Source organism: Melopsittacus undulatus, chromosome 4, assembly GCF_012275295.1.
Source record: "Melopsittacus undulatus isolate bMelUnd1 chromosome 4, bMelUnd1.mat.Z, whole genome shotgun sequence".
In the NCBI taxonomy this organism is placed as follows: Eukaryota; Metazoa; Chordata; class Aves; order Psittaciformes; family Psittaculidae; genus Melopsittacus; species Melopsittacus undulatus.
This window is the reverse complement of record NC_047530.1, coordinates 81,958,436-81,983,935: the sequence shown is the minus strand read 5'-3', so window position 1 is coordinate 81,983,935 and position 25,500 is coordinate 81,958,436. Positions and strand designations below refer to the sequence as shown.

The following is a 25,500-nucleotide window of genomic DNA, read 5'->3' as shown; positions in this document are numbered from 1 at the left end:
TTGGGTCAAAAGTGACATTAAAGATCACCCAGTTCCATGCTTCCTGCCATAGACAGAGGCAACTCACACTAGACCAGGTTGCTCAAAGGCCCATCCAATGGCCTTGAACACTCTCAGGGATGGGACTTCCACAGCATAAATTTGAGCAATTAGAAACCTCGTATCATGCAAAGATTAATGCAATCATCTCTGTGCTGCCCTGTCGGAAGCAGTCTGCCATTCAGCATTGTAGCATCCCCACCTTGTGGTGCAGTGCTGGACTGCCTTCATGCTGCCCAGCCTTGCCAACCAGTGTCCCCCAGACCTCCAGGGAGACTTGGCCATCAGCCTTCAACCTCAGACCCTGACTGGATGTTCACTGCAAGCACATACATAAGCATGTGCTGTTCCTCCTTTCTAGCCAGGCTCTAAAGGGTATGAAAAACTTCCTGGATAAACAAGGAAAGATTTGTTGGTTTTTGTTGGGATTTTTTTATGTGATGTTGGTTAAATCTTTTCTTCTGGAAAGATGAAACCTGTGGTTCTGATAAATAAATATGTACTATCGAAATTCAAAATACTGCTAAAGATTTCCCAAAAGTTTTACACAGCTGGCCAGTACCACCTTTTTCCAAGAAAGGGTCTCGGAGGTGATCTATAAGCTTTACTGAAAGCATATTTTGCAAACAAAAAAAAATGGGGCCATTTGTGATTCCTCAGTTAGTGCTGTGAGTAGTCACTGGTTTTTAGAAAAAAAACAGATATTTTTAAACCCCACTGATTACCAATCAGATGAGTGAAATAATCCATCATCCATAATGGGGTGATACATCTCTATTAGGGGTAAAAATTCAGAGTAAACTAGACATTTTTCTCAAAGACCTGGATGTTCTTCAGCCTCTGAGAGCATATGCAGGAAGATAACTTGAGAATGACCTCTCTCCTCCCAGATCTGGTGCTGCGAGCTCTCAGCATGGCACAGCAGCACAGATGGAAACCTGGAACCTTCCTGCCCTAGTGAGGATGAAGCAGCTTCAGTCCTTGTTCTCTGAGGGAAGGTGACAGAATATTGCATCTTGTAAAGAAAAAAAATAAAAATCAAAATTGTGTATTTCTGCACACACTGACTGTGACAGGTCCAGGTAGACATCTGGTACCCAAGGGCTGCATAGCATTTTCTCCAGTGCTTTTTGGCACTCTTTGGATAATTCAGTAATTTTCAGCACTCTTCGTACAGCAATGGTTTATAAAATCTTAAAGCCATTGATGACTTTGACTAGCCCAGAACCCCTTTCTTGTGTTTCTTCTTTGTATATCATGGAGTGAAGACTATTTACATCTACTGGATGGAGGAACCGACAGCTAGCAGGGGCAAGTGGTGACCTCCTCCCAGCCACTTCCTTCTGTGCAAAGAGATGATGATCTGCAGGGTCTCTCTTAAAAAGCTTCTCCCTGGGCACGCTAACTTCACAACCTGCTGATGAGCTAATGTCAAACAGAGCCCTGGAAAATGCAGGGAGCGAGAACAACAAAACAGCCCAGAGCTGTGAGCTGGATAAATCATGGGCACGCTGTCTGGGAGGGGAGTTGCAGGGCTGCAGAGCCATAAAGGCTGAGCTTGCTCTATACGCCTCTCGCCAGGTTGCTCTGGAGCTAGCTGACAGAGCTCTGCCTTACAAGCTCAGTCTTCAAAGCATTCCTCTCTTTACTGTCGAACGCACCAAATGTCTCCCACAGCTGTTTAGTTGGTTTGCAAGCCTTGTTAAGTACCGGGTTTATCATAGCTTTCCCAAGGAATGCGTGCTCCCAACAAGTAGCTGAAAGATATTATCTGGTTCAGGCAGCTGAGGACTTCAGGCTCCTTAGATTGGCAAAGGCTTATTGGAGACTAGCTGGGAGTGTACGACTAGTTTATTGATCCAGATGAATGCTGGGCAGATTGATATGTTTAACTGAACCCTATTTTCCTTTGGGCTGTGTTCTGCTGGGAAGAGAGGCGTGAGGCGTAATTCTCAGCATTATCAATCTCATGGTGGTGGAAAAGCACCAAGTATCACTTGGGAAGCCATTCAGGTAGTCACAGCCTTTCAGAAGTGAGGTGTTTCATAAGTATGTTTATACATCACCATAAAGAAATATCCATCACTTAAGGCTTGTCCACTTCCAGCTGGCAGAGCCCCCTGCACAGACAGATCTAATGTTACCTGCACCTTGCATCCCCACTGTGGTATAAGCCAGAAAAATATCCCTTCAGTGGCCATGGCTGCATCCATACCAGGGCTTGTTTTCCTGGGCAGTAATATCAAGCTATGTCCATCCTTGTGGTGCAGGGTGAGAGGTCTGCAGCCTGGTCTGGGAGTCATACCCAAAAGCAGCCTGCTTCCCTGTGGATTAAACCTCACCCAAACTACTGGCTATTAAACTTCCCTCAGAAGCAACTCTAAGCTTTTCTTTGAAGTTCACTTTAAACATCTCTCAAAGCCATAATGGGTAATGTGAAGGTGAGATACATAATGGCCACAATAACCTTATAAAGCACACAGAGAGACAGACAAAAGTACTTGAGTACTGCAGAGTAGTGAAGCACTGAGTAAAAGTGCTTAAGAGCCTGCCTCTCTCATTTGCTTATTCAGCTGATTGATGAGACCATAAGCTCCCCATCTGCAAGCTCTTTGGGCTCTTTCTAAGCTGGGTTTGTCCATGACACACAGTTAATAATATTAATTATTTTCTCTCTTGTCGCTGAGGAAAGCAGGGCTCTCTGAGTGAGAGCAAAGGAGAGCCCCTCCGGTCACCAGCTGCAGCCGGGGCACAGCACAGAAGCAGAGTAAAACAGGGGAGGCTAAATATTAGGGAGAAACATGCCAAGGTGGGGGTTCCCTCCTTTTGCAGCTTGGTTGCACGCAAGCGCTGTGTGCCCTTGGATGGAGGATACAGGAGAGAAACTAAGCATTGATTTAAAATCTTTTACTGGAGGATGATAAAATTACAGTACGTTATGATATGAAGGCATGGAAAAGAAGAACAATAAACTAGGAAATTATACAAAACATCCTGAGACAGTAATTCAACTCTGCTTTGAAAGTGATATGAAGTTACATCACTGATGAAAGTGATAATACAAAGCTCAAACTGTACAGCACACCCCTGTTTTCAGTGCTGCCTTAATATTTCAAATGTGAAAATCAGGATCAGAGATACAGATTTGCATAAGCTGAAACAAATAGTTTTTAAAAGATAGCCTGAAAATGTGAGTGGCAATCCAAACTAAGACCATACTGAACATATGGAAAAAGAAAGAATTCAGCTGAAAGGAGAAAGTGTGAGAGTGCAAGGGGCAGGGGGACACATTCCATTTCCAGCAAAGTGAAAAGAAAAAAGGTTTAAAAATACAATCTCTGATCATGCTTTTTCTCCTTTGAGGTGCCCTTGACATGAATGTTGCTAGATGTCAAACTGACACCACCAGGTCAGGTGTCCTGTGTTTCTTCTGGGAAACTGCTGTTTCACTGGCAGTGTGAGAATGGACATCACTCCTGACCAGACCCTGTCTCCATACTGGATGGACACCTTCCTGAAAGAGTTGTTGAGAAGCTGGAGGCATCTTGGCTTGCCCTGGGATGGCATTATGGGCACCAGAAGTTTCTTATAGTGTTAAAAATTATTTTTCTTCCTTGGTATTTGCTGGTTTTAAGTCCCAGCTTGGACCACCTTAAATGAAAGAAGGTTGCTGTGGCATTTTTTTAATGTATCAATCAAAATAAGAGGAATTGAACTGGCTGCAATAACTATTGCACTTTTCACTTGATCCTAAACTTAGCTATGGTTACAGAAAAATTTAGCCATTTTTTCAGTGGTTCTACCAAGCAATAGCAAATAGCAAGTTCACCTTGGCATAAAGGTGAACTATGTCCAGAGAATCAACTCTGTTGATTGTGTCCCAGCTTCTGTCTCTGAAGGCCATGGACCAAATTCTTCCTTGGCATAAGAGTTAGAGAAAGAATCAGTTTGATACGATGAGTCAAAAGTTTATCCAGCGTCAGCATGGGTTGACAGTTTCATTTTAACAAAACCAGATTATTTTGGATATTTATTAAACTAGACCGACTGGTATTCCCATTCCCATGTATATACACACACACCAAACAACAGTCTCCTTAACAACCCACAGATGAATTCCTTAGCTTATGAATCTGCCAGAAAGCACATAATTTTTCCCATCAAAGAATGTTGCTTGGCACATCTTTAATGTATCACTTACACAGCCCTCAATCAACCTAAATGATTCATCTAGCAACATCTCTTAGGCAAGGCTTTACGTGATTGAATGGTTTATCTTCACTGAAAAAGCACACACCATTCAGTCCCACGTATCAACTATAAAAGTTATTAATAACTATGAATTATTTAGATAAGAGCCATGAGGATTGCTTTAGCTTGGGTGACTGCAGCTGGCTGGATCTGAGCTCCATCAGTAAAAATGAGCCAGAATTTGCCCCCGTGGGAACAGATCAGAGGCTCACAGGCTCAACACCAACCCATGCATCATATTTTATGTTGTGTTTTACAGTTTATCAGCCTTCATATTATGATTTATTGATGTTGCCTTGCTGTTTAGTGGTTGTAACTCATGACGTGCTCGTTGTGTTACAGTACTGCTGTTCCACCGATGTCTGTGACAGAGATGCTGGATCTCGGTACAGACATTGTACCAAAATACAGCCCCATGCAGGAAAACTGCCCCAAGCAGCAACACAGGGACACCACCTTATCTGTGCCTCTGCTAGGCTGCTTGTCCTTTCTACATGGTGCTTCACATCAGTAAGAAGACAGGAGACAGATACCTTCATCCACTGCTGTGATCAGGTCCATAGCTGCTGTTACCAAGACCATGTTATATGCTTGAACACCTCTTGGATGGAGACATTGATGATTAGTTTGAGGAGGGTACATAGCAAGCAGTCTGAGCCAGCACAGCCAACACATTGTCCAGAGCACCTGGGAAGTAATTTTTCATCCCCAATATCTTCTCTTCTCCAGGGCTGGATGAATTACATAAGGTTCCTTGGACCCCAGACAGGCAAAATGGGGTTACAGTGCCGTGTGATCTCAGCTACATTTCCCAGCCTAGTATCCTGATGTTGTGCACAGACATGGTAACTTGGCTCCTTTCCTGCTTGAAAACATTTGTTTGGATGTTCTGAGGCTTTCTCGAGTCTGTGGACAAACCCCCCCCCAGGGTGTTACGTGGCTTTAGATAAGAAATCTCCATAAAACTGTAAGCAATGTGTCTTCTGCAGTAAATCTTTTTTCTTAGGCAATAGCGAAGCAGTCACACTACGTTTCCTTACATTGCAGCCCACCTGTTGCAAGGGAAGTGCCAAGAAAATTATACACCAGTGGGAAAGTATGGATTTCATGGATGGCTTGGACCCAGCAAGAGTCTGTGTGGCTGTGGGATACACATTTAACATCGCCTCCCATCTATGAAGCTTTCTTTGTGCAATCAGAAGGGAATCCCTGGCTGTATGGAAACAAGTGATTGGCCAGCTCAGACACCATAGTTGGAGCTGCTATCTCCCTATCAAAAGGAAGGAAAACTAACTGGATGTTGGACAAACAGCTCCTGCATTGCGTGGCACAGTGGCAATCCTTGGGGTGCCTTGAGGCTTGATGAACAGCCTTCGTTTCCCTGCCTGAACCCGGCAGCTCCCTCCTGCGCTGTGTGGCCATGAGTGAGGAGCTGGCTGGCAGTGCTGAGTGTGCTGCAGGGTGCAGGGCTGCCTGTGCATGCTGGTACAAGCCATCCTGGTAGGTAAAACGATGGGCTTGCTGTCTAACCAAGAGGTTTACAAGAAAAGATCTGTTGACACCGAGTGGTTTAAATGCTCTTTCTTTATCTACTGAATAACTACCACTAATTCATTACTTCTGAAAAGATTTTAAAAGCCTAGCAGCTCTCTGCTCTCTGCAGTGTGGGAGCTCTGTGATTTTGCATGACCACCTGTACAGCCAGCATGGAAGTGGATGGGACTTTCATGGTCCTGCTATTTGCTTCCTACCATCCCCTTTACAAAAAAAGGTCATTTTCACATGACAGTGGGGATTCATCCTTCCCATTTCAGCTGAGAAGTTGCTCCTGCAGGTCTCTGCTGTGAAGGCTGGAGATGTACCTCCTGCTTACAGCACACAGGGATGCAGCTTCTGCCCCTGCACCAACACTGCCTTTCCCCCGCTTCTTACAAAAGTACTTTCCTTTATGTTTTCTTTGAAGCACTGTCACCAGAGGAGCTAATGAAAAAACCCTGCTGTATTGCATTAGGTGCTAAGGCAGCAGTGCTGGGTGTTGTGCAGGGAGCAAACACTGGTCTCCTGCAGTGACACCAGCCTGGGAGGGCTCACACCAGCAACACTTCTGCAGAGGTTTTCCCTCCTGCAGGACTGATGCTTACACCCATTCCCTAGCCTGAGCTGTGTATGAGAGGGGACTCCCTCAAAGCAAAAAATACACATCGAGAGGTAAAGATGATAGATAGATAGATAGATAGATAGATAGATAGATAGATGATAGATAGATAGATAGATAGATTAGATAGATAGATAGATAGATAGATAGATAGATAGATAGATAGATAGATAGATAGATAGATAGATAGATAATTTAATTCGGGGTTCAAAGAGCAAGCAGCTTGTGGAGCGAGTTTGGCTGTCCCAACACAGCGGGAGGAGCAGCGTGCTGGGGTGTGGAGCAGCTCAGCTGTGATAGCTGGCGAGAGCCACAAGATGTCTCTAGAAACCAGCATTTGGACTAAAAAGGCTTTAATGATCCCGGGAAAGGGGCCGGGCTGCTTCCGTCCGTAGTGAGCGCTGAGCTCCAGCGATATGCGCTCCAGTGAGCCTGGGCTTGGAGAGCCGGGGCTGGGACAGCCCCGCTCACTGAAGCCCCCTCTCCATCACCATTTACTTCAGGTGAGAATTTGGCCCTTGAGTCGGTACCCGTGGCGTTTCCTCAGTGCACAGATAGAACTGTGGATCAGTAACTCACAGTAGGGTTAAAACCTATATTGACTTCTGAAGTCATGGGACAAACAGCAAGGAGTGCACATTGAAAACCAGATTAAAGAATAATCACAGTGCAGCAGGAAATAGTAAAAACGGCAGAAGTCCTCTCTGGGAGCTTCTGCCATATGTTCCCTGCACACCAGAGCGGTGTCAGCCAGCTTTAAATCCCTCAGGGTCCATGGCCACTGTGGGGTGCAGTGCAGCAGTGCCTGCAGTGAGCCAGTGTCTTGGCATTAGCCACCTCAGCCCAGAGCAATTATGGATAACCACTTTCTCCCTTAGGCTCCTGCTCCTGCTGCAGGTCACTCCTGAGAAAGCTAAAGGAGATATTTTCAGGTTCTAAAATGTTCCCTGTAGGCAGCATAGGCCTGGGTTTACAACCTCCAAATGTGCTAATCCCTACGGATTTCATTACCTGCACAGTCACCCCCAAGGGATTGATGAGTACTGAAAAATCCTGCTGCGGCACACCCACAGACAGACTTTATAGGAATGAACTGTCTGTCCCTGACACAGGGAGAAATCCTGCTGAACATGACTCAGAGCTCAGTACAATGCCTGCATATCCTGATCCTGCATCCATGTCAGTCATTCAGGGAACTCCTCTCCCTTTCACCAGCTCCTCTTGGCTTCCTAGTAAACAACTAGAGAATTGCAGGGTGGAAAAGGCCCATATAAGTGTAAAGTTGTTATTAAGAAATCGGCAAAGCACAGTAACTAGTGACTCACAAAGTTTAATGTGAGAAAACAAAGCTATCCTTCAATGAACCACACAGAGAGACAGCAATTACTGTAAACTAAAAAACCTCTGTAACATCCCACTAAAAATGTGTGGCAAATAAAATCCATTGCCCACCAGGCTCAGTGATTCCAAGCATCGTTTGTTTTAGGATTTGTTTTCCTTCTGACAAATCATAAGACAGTCATTTAAATTAATAATAAGCAAGTTATGTGGATAATGGGATTTTTAATGAGCTGTTTCTGGTTGGGGGGTTATCTTCACAGAAGCCCATCTACTGCATTGCAAATGCTAGTGTTTAGCATGAAGGCGATGTGTCAAAAAACCCATTAGTCTAATTCTGCCTGAACAAAAGGACTAAACTTTTTTCTTGCAGTGTGTTTAGGAAAACTTGACAAGGACTGAGCTATCTTTACATCACTTTACTTGAGGCACATGCATTCGGAAGGAGCAGGATGAGAAAAAAAAGAGATGTAGTTGGTATCCGATTGGAGGAGGGACAGCTACTGCTGCACAACCAGCCCAGCAAAGCCTGCCTTGCAGCAGTTGAAGGTCCTCCTCAGCCTTGCAAGAGCAAGTTTAAAGCCTTTGTTCCCACAGAGGCCAGCAGATTTCTGCCTAGTGCAACTTTCTGCAGACTGAGGCAAGAGAACACTGGAGGCCCGGGGCGATCTGAGGGTGACATGTGGGTGACAGGGTCAGCCCTCTGCAGCACCCAGGCAGCTCCAGCAGGGGAATCACAATGGATATGGTGGCTTGGTGGCATCTGATCAAATGTGCTTCAGGCCTGTACATGAAGAGCATCCTCAGTGTCTATGCCCTGAGCCTCCCCTCAACCACAGATCTGGTGCTGGGGAAGGGAGGTAAGACTCCCCAGATTTTTTCCATGCAGACTATGAAGATGGGAACTTTTAAGTCACTGATTCACAGTGAACCAGATGGGAAATTATAATATATATGTAAAAGAAGTTGCTAGGATAGTTTTTCCTTTCATTACACAGATAGGGAGCTTAGAGTTCTTACCAGTGCAACTGTGTAGTAATCAGACAATTTGAGGCTGATACTGTGCACAATCACCAAGATCTAGTGGGACATTTCTTGATGACATTTAGCTTGACTTCTACCTTCTCTTTTGTCTGAGATGGCTACTCCTTTTGGTCAGAAAGTATCAAATTTGCCCTAAAACATGTAGTAACTCAGAAAAAGACCTATTCCTGAATTGCTGCCCATCCAAAGAAATGCCTTCCCCAAAGAACCAAAATCCCACAGCACATTTAATTTTCTGCATGGATTAAAAAAAAAAAAAAAAAAAAAAAAAAAAAAAAAAAATTAAACTTTTTTTTTTTTTTTTTTAAATAAGAGCTGTGGACCTTCATTTGGTATCTGTGCCTCTCAGGATGTATGGGCTGAGGCCTGGGGCAGCTGAAACGTGTTGTGTATCCAGTTAGAAGAACCCACCTCAAGCCACAACCACCCCTTCCCACAGCCAGGGCTTTGTGCAAAATGACAGAGAGGGTAAAACAGCGAATGCGAAATCTCCTGAGTGAAAAGGAATTAGTAAAACCCCATATTCATGAAATATTGAGAGCTAATTATATGTGCATCGGAAACCTCTGGGGGAAGGGAGATGGAGGCCTTTCATTAGACAGTAACTGGAACTTTTTCATCATTTGTCTAGCTCAGGAATGTAAGGCTGCTGTCTGGAGAGGGATGTGGGATGTGGCTGCAGGGCTGGGTGTGCAGGTGAGGTGCCATGCTAGGAGTATTTCTATTGTACTCCTCTGGTGTGGCTTGGAAAAGGCTCTCAGCTATAGGAGGTCAGTGGGGCTGGGTGCTCCCATACCTCAGCACTCCCACACAACCCCTTCTGTTGGGTGAACAGGCAGGAATCGTTGGTCCCAAGTAATTTTTACCATATTTCTCCCTTCCAGACCCCAAATGGGTCCAAAGTCCTGTCCCTCATTTCAGACCTGGTTGCAGTTTCCTTGGAGCATGCAGACCCCAGTCTCCAGAACATTCTATCTCTTTGCTTGTGACCTGTTCTCTGTTTTTGCAACCAAAACAAATACCATTGACCAAATTCAAGACCAAGATCAGAGCTGGTGAAGAAGGGGAAAAGCTTTTATTGGGGAGCCAGAGCTAAGCACATGAAGGAAATCCTACCCACTGCAGGGTCAGCACTGCCCAGCAGCCACAGAGCAAGGGACCAAAAGTAAAAATGGTGTGTGGGGAAGCAGTCTGCCGCGGGTGACTAACAGTTTTCTCTCTCAGAGCTTTGCAGCTATTTTAGACACTGCCAGTTCTTTGCCCCCTGACCCTGGCAAGGAGGGCAGAGGCACACAGGTTTGTGCCGACAGTCCCTGCCCGCACCCGCTGCCCTTCTGCAGCCGAATTTATCCCCCCCTCCAGTGATGTCCAGGGGATCTCGGCCCGGTTCGTGTCTCTCTCCCCATGCAGGGCAGCAGCCTCCCAAGGAGCCGCTGCTCCGAGCCGTGCACAGGGCTCCGCTAGGCCCGGCCGCCCCCCCCGCAGTCCCGGCGAAGCCCCGCACCCGCGGAACTGCCCGCCTTGCTCCCGCAGCGGCAGAGCCCACCGGCCTTCGGCACATAAATCAGCATTAGACCCATTCCCCCTCCGATCCCTGGTGCCACCATCTATTACTCCCCCAGTGCTTTTTCTATCACCTTTTGTTAGAATTACACAGCCGGAAACTTAATTTACCCGGAGCTTTAAAGACAAATAAATACAGGCAGGCCGGTATCCCCACGATATGCCTATTTGCTCCCGCAATCAGTAGATTATTATGAATTGTTGTGATTTTCAGATGCTGCTGTTTTAAACACCTTCTCAGACACACTCCCCGGCTAGAAAGAAGAAAAACCAAAGCCGACCACCCTCCGCGAGCAAGGGGCAAAGAGCAAACGACCATGGCACTAATGCTGGGCTTTATTTACTTTTGCTGTTATTGCTATCATTATTTTTGAAATTTAGAGCGAGCGAGGTTTTCAATTGCTGAAATAATTGGCTGGGAGAAAGGTTGCTTAATCTGTTCATACATTATTGACTCGGGCTCCAATATTTGGCTTGCTGTTTTTTATCGCAGGAAGATCACGTACGAGAGTCTTTTGCATAACAATTTTTAAAGAGGACACATCCTTATATCAAAAGTGAACGTGACTTGAATTTTGCCAGCTTTTGTCCCTAAAATGACCCAATTCCGGTTACTGCCACTGGGCAGCAGCAACATTGCATCATTTCTCCAGGCAATAGACATATTTTGCTTTACTCTCTGTCCCTTTCCCTGTCTCTTCTCCCCTTTTTGTTCTTCCCCCACCCCCCACCCCCCTCACCCCCTCCCCCAACCCAACACGGACTTTTAAAGCTGATTATTTTGTCTTGCTGCGTTTTAGCCCTACACACAGTTTTCTCTCCCTGGGAACGGATGAGCAGAGAGAAGCAAGCCCGGCTCGTAGGAGAAACATGAATAATTAAATACGAAAGTTTCTATCCAAGGTAGAAATAGTGCCTTCAACGAAATGTTGCTGTAAGCTGCCGCGTAGAGACCCCGGCACCAGTACCAGCACCTGCAGCCACTTCCCCGAGCATCATTTTCCCACTGAGTCCCCTTCTCCCCTAGTTTTTCAAATCGAAATCGAGCTGCCTGCCAACCCCACTGGTCAAGTTAATTCCGGAACAAAGGAGGACAAAAACACAAAGCATTTCTCTCCCCCCACCTCTCTCCTACTTCCCCCTTTCTCCCCGCCTCACACCTCCCTGGTGCCTGCACCCCAGCTCGGTGAAGGCCGGGACAACCCCACTCCCCGGAATCGCCTCCCAGGCCCAGACACTGCCTGCAGCCTTGGTGATGGGTGTATGTGAAATGGTACGGGGAAGACTGGCTGTGGTGAGGGGCACAGGGCTCGGTTCTCCTCCAAAGCATTGGTATTGGGAGATAGCCCTAAGCTGGGAGGGGAGCAATGAGGATACCCATGTCCCCCAGCACTGGTGCTGTTGTTTTGACCTCGGGCTAGTAAATAAATATATAATTAAATAGAATAAAATTAAATAAAAATAAAATTAAACAAATAACAAACCAAGACTGGATCTGCTCGAGTCGGTACTGGGCAGCACCGGCCACCCCTTAAAGCAGGCACCTTCAGCGGGCTGCAGAAGACGTGCGTCTGAGGGACAGGAGAGGAACCGGGAGCATCCATCCGGCAGTGAGAGAGTGGAGCAAACTTCCCACGAGCGCTGCCCCCTGCTCCCGGGAGCGGGGCGAGTAGCGAGAGCCCTCGGGGCTGTGAGGAAGCCGGGGGTTGGGGGAAGCCGTGTCCTTGTGCACCCTCCGAGCTAACAGCCTCACGTATTTGTACACATCTGTGTGCATGAGGATACTTCGCTGCACCCATGTTCAAATGAGCAAATGTAAGCGCAAATCCTCACACGCAAAGGCAAGCTCAGAAAGTCCAGGGACGCTGCCCGAGTGGGCTGGGAGACACGGCTGTTCCCGTATGCCCCTTTGTCAGCCCAAATTCCAGAAGCAGGGGAAGGGGAAGTCTTTACTGCCACGAAGAATCCCGCACTCACTCGAGGTGCAAAAAGTCGTAGGGTAAGTTCCCAACACCGAGCCCCGGCACCCGGCTTGGGCAGAGACCCTTTCACCCCCCGCAGCCCAGCGGAGCAGCCCCGACCCTGGCCCCGTTGTCCCGGAGGCGAAAGTGTCCCCGGCTCTTCCTCGGGCTGCACGGCTCCTCGAGCAGACACAGAAACAGGGAGAGTCATAGGTAGTAGCGAGAGCAGGAGGAAATTGAAAACATATTTAAAAATGTAAATGGATTGGAGCCAGCAGGACACTGTGAGAGAGGGGAGAGAAGGCGCACGGAGAGATCGGCCCGGGTGCGGACCCAAACCCTGCACAGAACTTTCAGCCCTTGTCCGCAATGTATTTAGCGAGGGGACGGAAGGATCTGCCCCGGAGAGGGGTAGAGCAGCGCTCAGAAGCATTCAGTGTAGCTTAAACCAGGCTGCAGGGAGGCAGCCAGGCTGGAGGCTGCCGCTCGGACACCTCGCCCTCCAGGGGGATACCTCTGCCCCCCGACTCTAGTCCTGCCTGCGACAGGCGCCCTCGGCGCTGGAACTTCTTAAGGCCGATCCAGGTGACTTGTGCTGCTCGCAGCGAGGTAGGGTGGGCTGCAGATGTGGGTGGGAGACGGGAGGAGAATCGGGAAACAAATGGGGAGGGGGTTGCAGCCAGGTCACTGGAAAGCAGCGGGCTCTTCTCTCTCCTATCTTGTCCTTTTTCTTTTTTTTTTCCTTCTCTTTTCTTTTCTTTTCTTTCTTTTTTCTCTTATTTCTTTCCTTTCTTTTCTTTATTTTCTTCTCTTTTTTTCCCCTTTTCCTCTTTTCCTTTCCTTTTCTTTTCTTCTTTTTTCTTTTTCTTTTCTTTTCTTTTTTCTTTCATTCATTTTTTCTTCCTTTCTTCCCTTTCCCTTCCTTCCTTTTTTCCTTTTTCTCATTCCTTTTTCTTCCCTTCTCTCTCGTTTTTATTTTCCTGTTTTCCATGCCTCTTCTCTTTTTCCCCTGTCTTTTCTGGTTTTCTGTCTTTTTTCTTTTCTCTCTTTATTTTCTTCTCCATTTTCATTTAGTTGTCTTTTCTTTTCTTTTCTTTTCTTTTCTTTTCTTTTCTTTTCTTTTCTTTTCTTTTCTTTTCTTTTCTTTTCTTTTCTTTTCTTTTCTTTTCTTTTCTTTTCTTTTCTTTTCTTTTCTTTTCTTTTCTTTTCTTTTCTTTTCTTTTCTTTTCTTTTCTTTTCTCATCCTTTCCCTTTTTCTTTTCATTTTTCTTTCTCCTTTTCCTTTTATATTTCTTTTTTTTCCCTCCCTTCCCTTTCTTCCTCTCTCTCTTTTTTTCGCCTTTGTAAAAGTTGAAACAAACCAATAATATGTCTGAGAATAAGAAAGATAGTTTTCCCTTCTCTTCCCAGAAACTTCTGCGGGATGTTTTCGTCTCCGTCCCCCTTGGGAACCTGGGACAGACAATGAAGTAAATAAAAATAAACCTTTCTTACAGTTCCCTGTGACTTGAGAGCCGGTCTGCATTGCTGGGGCAGGGGTGGTCCCGGAGGATGGTAATTGATTCATAACCGTACACCAGAACGCCAGGGCACCACGTTCTCGGCTCCTCGGGAACTTCCCGGGGGAGCGGGGCTGCTGCTCTACCCGCCCGGGTCGGACTGCGGGGCTGCGACCGCGCCGCGTCTCCCTGCAGCCCGGCCTCATCGTCCCTAAAACCTATCACTTTTTCCTTCCCTGTTTGTGTACCGGCGAGATTTGGGTACCCCGGAGATATAAACCTGTGCCCCCCCAAAAAAGTTTCTAGCGGGGCTGCTTCCAGTACGTATTTACCAACGAATTACACTGCTATTATTGCTTTCAATGAAGACTGAATCCCCAAGCGATAATTGAATTAGTCTATTGAAGAGACTGTCAGGTACAATGACGTGGTATATCCCGCGCCTTTCCCAGGGTCTATAGGCTTTGGGGACCCGGAATGTATAGTCTGACCTTACAGCTCATAATAATAATGCTGCACTTGTAGCAGAAATCTATTCGTATTCACTTTTAACAAAACCTCTGGTCAGCCAGTCCCTGTAGGAAGGATGAAATCTATTGTATTAGAACAACTCATTTATGTCCTTCAGCAAAGGCCCCAATGAGATCTGATCTAGACCTAGAAATAGGATTACCACAGCGTATATTAACCACGTTTCTATACTTCCTCCTTCCTATAAGGGCGCCGAAAAAAACCAAAACAAAACAAAAAAGGTGCGAAGGAATTCTGATACTATTTTAATTTTATTTTTAATTTAAATTTTAATATCTCCTCCCTTTGGTGGCATCTCTCAAACAGAATAAAAAGAGAAGAATAATAAGAAGAAAAGAAAGTAGATGCAACGAAATCGGAGAAGGAGAAATCATTCTCGCCAGTTTCCGAAGAGGATGAGGACACCACAGCGAAGGGAGTAGTGCAGACTTCATCCCCTCAACCAGGCGGCTGGCACCAGGGCCCGGCTCCCCGGACCCTCCGCCCCTCGGCTGCTTTCCCCCTCCTGGATTTCATCTTCTCCATCTACGGCGGGGAGGGCTGACCCAAGACCCGCAGCTGGGAGCCGGTGGAAACATCGTCCTGCAAGAGGCTCAGACCGCATCAGGGCACTTCCGAGGGGCAGCGAGCCCCGAAACCTCGCCCCCGGTTCCCGTTCGGGGGTCTGCTCAGTACCCTAACCCCCACGACGGCAGAGGGCGTGGGGCTCCGCGGGACAGAGTCTCTCTGACGGGCACCCCGAAACCCGGCTGCGCCCAGAAGTCACAGAGGGAACTTATTTCTAAGAAGGGAGTACTATTTTTTTAAGCCTCCGTTTTTAAGGCACGGTGCAGACATATTACCCCGATTACTGGAACCATCTGCAAGCTGGAGAGTAATATTTATCTATTTCGATAGGAAGGGTCGCGGTGGAAAAAATATCAATCCTGGAAATGTATATCGTCTTTTCCTTTAACCCCTCCTTATTCATTGAGGCGATCCCCCACCCCTTCCGTACACAAACCTACTCGATTTATAGAGAAGCCTTTAAAATCCAGATCAGTTTCTAGAAGAAGGGAGGATTCCAGATGAAATAATCCCCCCCCCCATACACCCGCGCATACATACACACACTTCGCACCCCCCTTCACTCCTTCCCTCCTCCCCCCCCTTCCCCCCCGCCCTCGGGAAGGCAAATTAGATAGTTAAAGGCTTCGATTTTTCTCTCTCTCCCTTTTGTTACCCAATTTTGGAACATTTAAGGATGGGTGTGTGTATTGTATTCAATAATAAAAGCTATAGGGCCGCCAGGACATTTATCATCCTATTACTGTAACAAATCCGGGCTCCCAATACATGAAAGGTAAAATGAATTACCGACGTTAAGCCGTCAATAAAGTCATTTCTGTAAATGGTGTCTCCGAAGGACTGCAGCATTATTCAACTAGCTTTATCAGCAGCTGGGAAATTACGTGAAGAAGCTCGCAGCGTGTAATATGGCCCTGCTTACTTTGATTAAGCGTCTTGCCAGGGAATAGTGACAGTGCTTTTGACCAGGTTTTATTCGCCGTCCTGTGATGAACGCCAAGCTGATCAGGCGGAATGAAGAGTAATTAAAACCTATAAATTATCTTTTGCAGCCCTTCTCAAGGCGTCTCTTGCAGGAGAGATAAGGCAGCGAGCCCCCATTTACAGCTCTGAAAGGGACCGCGGCACACAAAGGCTACGTGGCTAAATGGGATATTGATAGTGTCCTAATTAGAATTTAATTAAGTACCTACGCTCGCTTTTGGGATAAAGATTTCAATTTTGCTAACTTAAATATAAATAAACCCAATTTCGGTGCTAGTAAATGATATGATATTGTGAATGCGGGCGGGGGGGGGGGGGGTAACATTCATTTAATTGCGGATGAAGCTCTTGATTCTGGGGCTGATTGTGTTTCGCCAGCTATTATTTTAGGGGATTATTGTGTGGCTGGAAGTAACAATTCGGTAACGTTTTCCCGGCTGGGAAAACAACTATCGTGCCTCGGAGATGGGAGCACACACACGCTGCCCGGTAACCGGGAGAGCTGCTACCGGGCCCCGGAGGTGTCTGCTCCAGCTCCTGGTGCCTGTTATCTCCCGAAAGCGGAGCCTCCGGCCGGGCCGCTTCCCAAGCGGCTCCCGAGGAAGGAAGAGCTGGGCCGGGCCGGCTGGGCGAGGAGGGGACCGGCCGCTGCCGGCACTGCGTCTCAGCCAGCCGGGGAGCGCCGGGACATAGACACATGATGGTATCGGGGGGGGGGGGGGGGGGGGGGGGTGAGCACGCACTCGTGCACATATAGAATACATAGGCGGCGGCAAGTGACACGGACCGGCCCACGGAAGGGTGCGGAGCAGAGAGCGGGACACCGCGGCCTCCTCAACCCTGCTGCCCGGCCGCCGTTTTTAGGAGGGGGTGAAGATGTGGATTTTCTGTTACGTCAGGAGGAGAAAAGGCCGGGAATTGCCTTCCCGCATACCCGGGAAGCAGTCGCGGACCGGGGAGCGTCTCCGTCCCGGAGCAGGTGTCTGCGGTCGTCCAGAAAGCGACCGGGCCTCGGGGCCCCCGGCCCGTCAGGACACGCTGTCGTGTAAAACTTGAGATGTCTTGGGAGCCCCACCCTCTCGTGTCTGTTCGTGGGGACACCGACACTTTCCCTCTCCGAGGCAGCAGAACCTCCGCGCAGGGAGCAGCCGGTTTGGAGGCACCGGCAGCGGCAGAGCCGCCCTTCCTATGGCGCCTAGCTCGGCCCTGACAGTCCAGCAAGATCCAAACTGGGCTCAGGGCATTTGCACATTTTCTTTTCTGCAAATTATTTTCTATAAAAGCTTCATCAGCTCCCAAAGAGTGGCTTTTTGCTTCTAGCTTCTAAATCCTTTAATTTTCCGTTCTGGCTCTACACGTGAGCAGAGGTGCTCACTCTCTGCCGGGCAAAAAAACCCCCAAAACAAATACAAAAAAACCTCACCAAACCCCACCCCTAGAAACATCCAGGAAAATAAACAAAAAAAAACCCCCCCAAAAAAAAAACCCACAACAACAACAAAAATTTAAAAAAACCCAAAGAAACAACAAGAAAATATGAAAAGAAAAATAAAGCAGCAAACCGAACCCAAACAAACAAACACCAAAAAGCAGATGAGGAAACATTATACGAATTGAGCTGTGAGCTGGCAGCTAATTTGCTTCATATTCCGAAGAATGAAAAAAAGACAACCCAAAATCCCAATAAAGGAACAAACGAGTCGAGAGGCTGCAGCTGTAAGTCCAGCTCACCCCGGCAGCGGCTCCTGCCTTTATTTATTGTTATTATTAATAATAATTATAATTTTCATTCCTCAGAAAGAAGTTTTGATGCCTCGCAACCCTCACCGCACTCGCCATCTCTCCTCGCTGCCAAACCCGGCTGCGGGGGAGTACAAAAAGAAACTCAAAAGACGAAAAGAGGACCCAGAGATTTCAGGGGGGTTATTATTGGGGGGGGGGGGGCAATAGGGAAGCGGCCGATGACCAACTCCAGCGCAAGACACGACGCGGCTGGAAGAAGTTGTGTACGGGGCTGGGAGGGGGTTGGGGGGTGCCTGTACACCCATGTCGGCGGGGGCTCGGTGCCGGTGCCTCCGCCCCGTCGCGCCCTGTCCCGTCCCGTCCGGTCCGTCCCCACGCGGTATTTATCGCGGCGGCCCGACGGGCGCCCATTGGCGGCTGCGCGGGGTGTCAGCGGCGGCGGCGGCGCGCCATTGGCCGCCCCCACGTGCGGGGCCGCCTCACGTGCTTCCGGTGCGAGTGAAAAAAGTGTGGCTGAGGCATTTTTTAGGGAGAGTTTGTTGCACGGACAGGAGCTGTCAGAGATTTGGGCTTTTTTTTTTAAATATATTTTTTTTTTCAAGGCAAAACCATCCCAAACCACCAAAAAAAAAAAAAAGGAAAAAATATATATAAAAAATTAATTACTAATATCCCGGCCCGGACGGAGGGCAGCACCGCGCTGGCAGGGACGGGGCCCGGCAGCCGCGGCGTGGGCAGAGAGGAGAGTGACAGCGGGAAGCGCGGAAGAGCCGCGGCGACGGGGCGATGGGCAGATTTTGACGGCTTTTGTTGGGGCGGGTTTTTTGGGTCCCGAGCGGAGCTGCCGCCGCACACTTGTGGGGTCAGTGTGGGGGGTTTCCTTTTTTCACCTTTTTTTTTTTTTTGATGGAAATATAAGCTGATCGGGAGAAGGGGGAGAGAAGCTCTCGAGTGTCTCCCCCGTTTTGGATCCATCCGTGCAAGGGGGAGAAAAAATATCTCAGCTCCAGCCCAACAAGTGGATTTTATTCTTTTTTCTTTTTTTCTTTTTTTCCTTTTTTCTCCCCCTCATTTTTTCTTTTTAATAGATATTTTTTCTTAGATTTTTCCTCCCCCTTTTCCACCCCGCCACCCACCGGCAAAGTGGGGTGGGTGTAAAGCGGGTGGGTGGGGGGGAAAGGAGGCAGCGAGCTCCGTGGCGGGGGCTGAGCATGGAAGAGCCGCCGGAGGGGCACGGCCACCGAGAAGCGGCGCCTGGCCCGGCGAGCAGCGGCAGCGGCAGCGATGGCGAGAGTGTGCCCGTGTCCCCGAGCCCCGCGCCCGCCTCCCCCGCCGCACCCTGCCCTCTGCCCCTGCCCCGTCGCCGCCACCCGCCGCCACCCCCACCGCCTCCCCACCGAACCACCAACTTCTTCATCGACAACATCCTGAGGCCGGACTTCGGCTGCAAGAAGGAGACGCCCGCGCTGGCCGGCGGCGGCGGAGGCAGCCGGGAGCGGGACGGAGACCGGGGGCAGAGCTCAGGTAGAGAAAACGTCAACCCGCTGCTGGCCCGGCCGCCCAACCCGCCCTCCCTCCTCTGCCCGGACTCGAACTGCCGTCCTGACGGCCCCGCGCCGCCGCCGCCGCCAGCCGCCGCCAAAGCCAGCCCCGCCGCGGCGACAGCGGCGGCGGCGGCGGCGTCGGGGACGGTCAAGCCCTCCGCTGAGGGGGGCGAGACTCACCCGGCGAAGTACGGGGAGCACGGCAGCCCCGCCATCCTCCTCATGGGCTCTAATAATGGAGGACCTGTTATAAAGCCCGACTCGCAACAGCCGTTGGTGTGGCCGGCCTGGGTCTACTGCACTAGGTATTCAGACAGACCGTCCTCGGGTAAGGAACCGCGGCGCATCTGGGAGCTGTTAAAATCGTGACAAGGTCGTGTCGCCCCCCCCGCCCCCCTTCCCTCTTCCCCTTTGCTTTGGCTCCCGGCCTGCTAAAGACCTCGCGTGGGGCGGCGCGGGGAGGGGGGATGGTCTTGGGTCACCCGGGCAGAGAGGAAACGCGTCCCCCGTGCTCCCCCCAGCCACCCCTCCTTCCTCCTCCGAATCTCCAAAATTTGAATGTGACGCCGGGGCTCCGATTCGGCCGCGTTTTCATGCGGAGACCCGGCGGGGAGCGACCCCTTCAACCTCGCAGCCCGGGTTGTTCTGCAGCGCTGCAGCGTGGGGCGGGAGAGCTGCGATAAACGGCCGAGGATTCGGCTGCTTCCGTGTCTGGGGGCTTTTTGTCCCCTTTTATTTTTTTCCTGGGTGGTGGTGGCCTTTCGGGGGTGGCGGCGGGGGGGAGTCCTGAGCCACATGTTGGGCGGCTGCTGGAGGTGCGTGCTGAGGGCTGCTTGCTCAGAAGAAGAAAAAGATTTAGTGGATTTTTTTTAGGAAGGTGGCGGAGAGGCTGTTTACCGGGCCCGCTGCAACGAGACTGAGGCCCTTAGGCCGCGCTTTGCCTCGGGAGCCGGTGCTCCCGGCTTTGGTATGAGAGACCCGGCTCTCGGGGAAGGGACGTGCTTCTGCCTGGGGCTGCTCCGGTGGGAGCCGTCTGCCCGGCTCTCCGGCCTCAGCCCGTTCTGTCGCCCCTTCAAGGCACTTTAAACTCCCCAGATGCCCCGGCAGCCCCTTATTTCATCACCGTTAGTTTCTGTTTCCACTTTTTTTCATTATTATTTTTGAAAGAAGCAGAGGGAGAGGAGAGAGGGCTCCCCCTTGAATCCTGAGGCCAACAGCCAGGCATCTGCTAGCCAGGGCAGGGTTCAGGTCCCCTGTGCCTCACCGGACACATGGGGCCGGCTTCCCGGGGTCGTCCCGGGACGCGGAGAAGGCGGCTATGGCCGGGCCCGGCCCGGCTTTGCAGCTCCCTAGTTGCGGTCAAAGCGGCGCTTTCGGCCGAGCCATCTCCATCCCCCGTTATTGACACGTCCAGCTACTTGAAACTCAGAAAAGCCACTTTGATTGACTCGTGTGATTGACGGAGTGATAGAGCTGTCAGACAGCGTGGCCGTCTCTCCCGGCCGGCCCGGCCACGGGTATTTTGCTACAGATTCCCAGGGCCTCCCTGAGCCAGGCGTTTTGCACTTGCGCCTTCGTTTCCTTTCCTCCTCTTTCTTCGAGCATAGGATTATTCCTCCATATCCCCCTTGAAGCTTTCTCCTTGCCCCAGCCCGGAGAGGAGAGGGGCGAGGGCAGGCTGGTGCGGCTCGGCTTTGCTCGGTCGCCCTCTTTGTTGTGTTCAGAGATGTCTGCCGGTCCCGGCCGCTTCTCCCGGCTTCGGGGACGAGCGGGCTGCAGTAGTCGGAGGCGCCGGCACCCCGCTGCAAAGTACCGGAGCACAGCGACTCCCTTCCCGCATCCTCTACCCCTCCGCCGGCCAAGCTCGGGAGCTTCCCGCCGGGCCCCTTCACTCTCCCTGCCAGCAGACGCCACCAAGAAGCGGGGAACTCCCCTCCTGGGGAAGAGCTGCACCGGGAGAGGAGGAGAGAAGCTTTCGGCCTACTCGGCGGCCAGGAGGCCTTGCCGGCTGCGGCTGCTGCTGGCGGGGGGGTGAGGACCCGGGACCGCCAGCCGAGCCAGGCAGCTGTCGGGGGATTTTTGAAGCTCATTCTCTCCTTCTCTTCAGGGCTCCGTCCCCTTTCTGCTCCCCCCGGGCCGGGCCAGGTTGGCGTGCAGAGGACCTGGGGTACACCCGTCCCCCGGCTGGGCACTGCCATCAGAATGTGGTCTCGAGCCGGGCTGCTTTCCGGCGAGCTCTGTGACACTTCGCATGGTCCCATCCAGGCCTGGGGCGGGGGTAGCACTGCTTTAGACTGAGGTTCGTGAAGGGAGTCGCAGGCAGGGCCGGGGCTCCCCGGCAAAGATCAGCCGCTGGAGAGCCCGGAGCGGGCATCGGCTGCACTAGAGAGTGGTGGCGGAGAAGGCTCCCCTGGGACTGGGCCGTCCATGCGGTGGGGGTTGTTCCCCACCCCCCCCCACTAAAGAGACTGGCGCAGCCCCTGGCCAGGCTGCTCCTCCCGGCGGCTCTGCGGTGCCGGCTTGCGGGGCCCTCGCCTCTTGCGCTGCCCGGCGGAGCTGCTGCCCGGCTGGCGGACTCCGGTGTCGGGCCGTACAGGGGAGTGCGGCTCATCCTGGAGAGGCGGGCGGAGCAGCTCCCCGACGTGTGTCGGGGCGGGGGGCTATAGGAGCACTGCAGGTACCGGCGGGGCCGGCTCGGTGGGGGGTACACGGTTGGTGCGGCGCTCTCAGCCCCGCCTGCCCTCTCCTTCACCATCCTTCTCTCCGCTGTACTGGGGCTGCGGTGCCGGGATTAGGGATATGGGGAGGACGGGATACACGGGACCGACACAAATTCGCCGTCGGCCATTTTTCCTGCGGCCGGCAGTGGGGGGGCAGCGGTCGGTCGGTCGCTCGGCGGCACGGCCCTGCCCAGCGGCATGTGTGTATCCTGCCCGCAGGCCCCCGCACCAGGAAGCTTAAGAAGAAGAAGACGGAGAAGGAGGACAAGCGGCCGCGGACGGCGTTCACAGCCGAGCAGCTACAGCGGCTGAAGGCAGAGTTCCAGGCGAACCGGTACATCACGGAGCAGCGGCGGCAGAGTCTGGCCCAGGAGCTCAGCCTCAACGAGTCGCAGATCAAGATATGGTTCCAGAACAAACGAGCTAAGATCAAGAAAGCGACGGGCATCAAGAACGGACTGGCGCTGCACCTCATGGCCCAGGGACTCTACAACCACTCCACCACTACCGTGCAGGACAAAGAGGAGAGCGAATGACCCCCCCAGCCCTGCGCCGCGGCGCCGGCCCGCCGGCCGGGAGGCGGACAGGTGTTATTTAAAAGCAGATCTATTGTCTATCCATAGTATAAGGACTCCAATCACGAAAAAAAATATGAACACTTAAAAAAAAATCTCTATATAGCCAAACAGCATATGACCTTGTATATATTTAATTTCAGGTAAGAAATATGTGTAGCGATCTCTATTTGCTGGACAGTTTCTCTCTCCCCTTCTCTCTTTCTCTTCCACCCCCTCCCCTCTTTTGTTTGTTCTTTCGTTTTGTTTGCTTTCCTTTTTTATTTTTATTTTTTCCTCTCGATGTCTGTCGCTCTTGTTTTACAGCAGTTGTCCGACTTTTCCGATCTTTCGTTTGATTTAATTTCTTTTGTGTGCGTGTGCGAATTTCTGTCTTTTTTTCCTGAGGAAAAAAAAAAATTGTTCTGATCCACAGACTGCGAGACTGAACCCGCCGCTACAAGCCAAAGATTTTATTATGTTCAGAAATCTGTAGTCTGAAATAAAGTGTAGACTGTGTTCAGGATCCAGAGTGGCTGTAATTCTTTGTTTTAGTGTATGGACCTTTGTGTATATATATATATATATATATACATACAAAAATATAAAAATTAAATATATATATACACACACAATACACTGTGTATATAGTGACATTGCAGAGGCGTGTTTAGGTTTTGTTTTCGATAGAACAGTGCGGCAATTTTTAAACAGCTCATCCTTTGCTTAAACTCTTGAGACCTTCGATTATTTTTTTTAATTTATTTTCCTACCTTCTTAAATAATGAATTCTCTTTTGCTGTTGCGGTCGTGCCTCGCCTCATGCTTCTTTCTTTTTAACAAGAAATAAAACCCACCCACTAATAACGGTAACAATGTATCATCAGCTTCTGCAGAAAAAAAAAAAAAATCCTGAGTCTGCCTGAACGGTTAGAGCTCCGGGATATGATGAAAAGGGATTTATTTGCCTGGAAGCTCATTGCCTCACACCGAGGGGGTCTGTCTGCTCCCCGACTGAGTTTCCAGCTAGGATATTTCCCCGGGTAGGGCAGAGCCGCGGCGAAGAGAGGAGAGGAGACGCGGCGGGAGATTGCCGCTCGGCAGCGGGCGCTTGGCCACCGCTGCCCGGGAGCACTCCCGCTCCCCGCCGCTGCCCACCACTCCCCTATCGGAGCTGTGCTAGGGCTCACGTTTGCCCGTGGGAAGCCAGGGGTCGCGGAAGCTCGGCGGGATTCTTAGCTGCGGCCTCTGCTCTGCTTTTGCACCCAGACCAGGTAAATTCGGGGACGGCTTTGCTCTGCCTGTCCGGGACACCGACAAGCCCGTGGCTTTGTCCTCGAGGCGCCGAGGGCAGCCGCGCGCGGGCCTTAAGGCCACGCGTGCTTTGCGTGGAGCCCCGCGGAGCCGGAGGAGTTGAGGTTCCGCTTCTCTCGGCTCCTACAGAAGCCGGGCGCCGGGGAGGGCGGAGAGCCGCCAGGCGCCCGACGGGGCTGTCTGTCCGGTTTTATTCTCACTTCTTTTTCTTTCTCCTCCTCTGAACTCCTTCCCGGGCGCCGCAGCCGGCGGGGCGGAGGGTAGAAGAAGAGATAGGGCAGGGGTACGACCTTATTCTGCACCACTTCTGGAGGCCGCGGCGAAGTCGAGGCCATGCCCCGGGGAAGAGGGATCAGGTGGGCTGGGGCGCAGTGGTGGGCGAGCAGCAGCACCCGCAGCCGGCACAGTCTGCAGCTCCCATCAAATCTGCAGCTTCGTCCCTCCTCGTCCCATCCTGGGCACTAGGGGTTTTCTGTCTCTTCGAGGATAAGGAGAACAGAGATGGCCTCTCATTTTCCTGTGCTTTTTAACTGTTTCTCCTTAGGGCTGCCATCAGTTGACACAGACCGAGAATGGAGACGCAGGACGGGGCTTCCGTGACTGGCAAGAGGCCCCTGCCCTCCGCACTCGCTGCCAGCTTAGCAGAACCCCTACTCAACGCCATCTCACCCCATACTACCGCAGAGCATCCCACTCCAGTGCATCCCCATGCAACCCCGCTCAGCTCAGCTCTCCTCTGCCCGCAGAGGCCTGTGCTCCTCTCTGCAGACCGAGCAGCCGGGAATACTTGGAGGGCTTAAATAAATGTTGTACAGCGCCATCTAAAGTTCTGCATTTCTTTCTCCCTCTCTTTTTTTTTTTTTTTTGGGGGGGGGGTGGGGGAAGGTGGGGGTGGGGTTTGAAACATTAATTTAAATCTTCCTCACCGAGGAAAACAAACAGTCCTTCAAAGTGAGAGCTCGGGGGGGAAGTGGTCCTTCCCGGCGGGGGAAGCTGCAGGTTTCGGGGTGAGCGTTCAGACACACGCCCCCGTCCCCTTTCCCTTCCTGCTGTCGAGGGAACGCAGAGAAGTCATCCTGCCCGGCCCACTCCAGTCTCAGTTCAGTTCTCTGCCTTCTCATATACACTTCACCTGGCAGTCCCCCGGAGCTGTACAGGAGAAAAAAATGTAAATTCGTCATAAAAATTGGGTAACGATGCTCCCCGAGAACGTTCTCTGCCTGATCCAGCCGGGCCATGCAGAGGGGACAAGACACTGGCCTGTGGGACACAGGTGATGCTCAGGCTGGCTTTCGGAGCTGGGCCGAGAGAGGCTGTAAGGCCCCCACCTTCCCCCGCCCACAAATAGGGGCCCCGGGCCCGCTGCCTACCTCAGCCAGGGACAGGCTGCTGAACGTGGGGACCGTCCGCAGGACGGAGGGCTTTGGAAGAGGAGGGAATGTAAAGTGGGTTCCTCAGGCTCGGGGTGTCCAGCCAAGGTTAGCTGAGGTGGACAAGTCAGGAATAAAGACGACGGGGGAAATACAGGGCAGATTAAGGGGAGCCTAAAGAGGATTATTTAAACAAATCAGGGGTTTAAATGTAATTATGCTTTTAGGATTTCTCGGTGAGAGCAGCTGAGCGGGGAATATGAAGGGACTGGTGCAGGCGAGCGTGGTCCAGGTCTGCTCTTGCTGGCCCCCTGAGAGGCCTC

General features: G+C 50.9%; 1 protein-coding gene across 1 annotated transcript; it reads left to right on the top strand.

Annotated features, from left to right (window-relative positions):
• Window positions 1-18,886: 18,886 nt before the first annotated feature.
• On the top strand, window positions 18,887-23,019 carry EN1 (engrailed homeobox 1). The gene is made up of 2 exons (XM_034062621.1): window positions 18,887-19,547; window positions 22,159-23,019. The coding sequence occupies exons 1-2, from the start codon at window positions 18,887-18,889 to the stop codon at window positions 22,473-22,475; spliced, it is 978 nt and encodes a 325-aa protein (XP_033918512.1). The 3' UTR covers window positions 22,476-23,019.
• The last annotated feature ends 2,481 nt before the right edge of the window (window positions 23,020-25,500 follow it).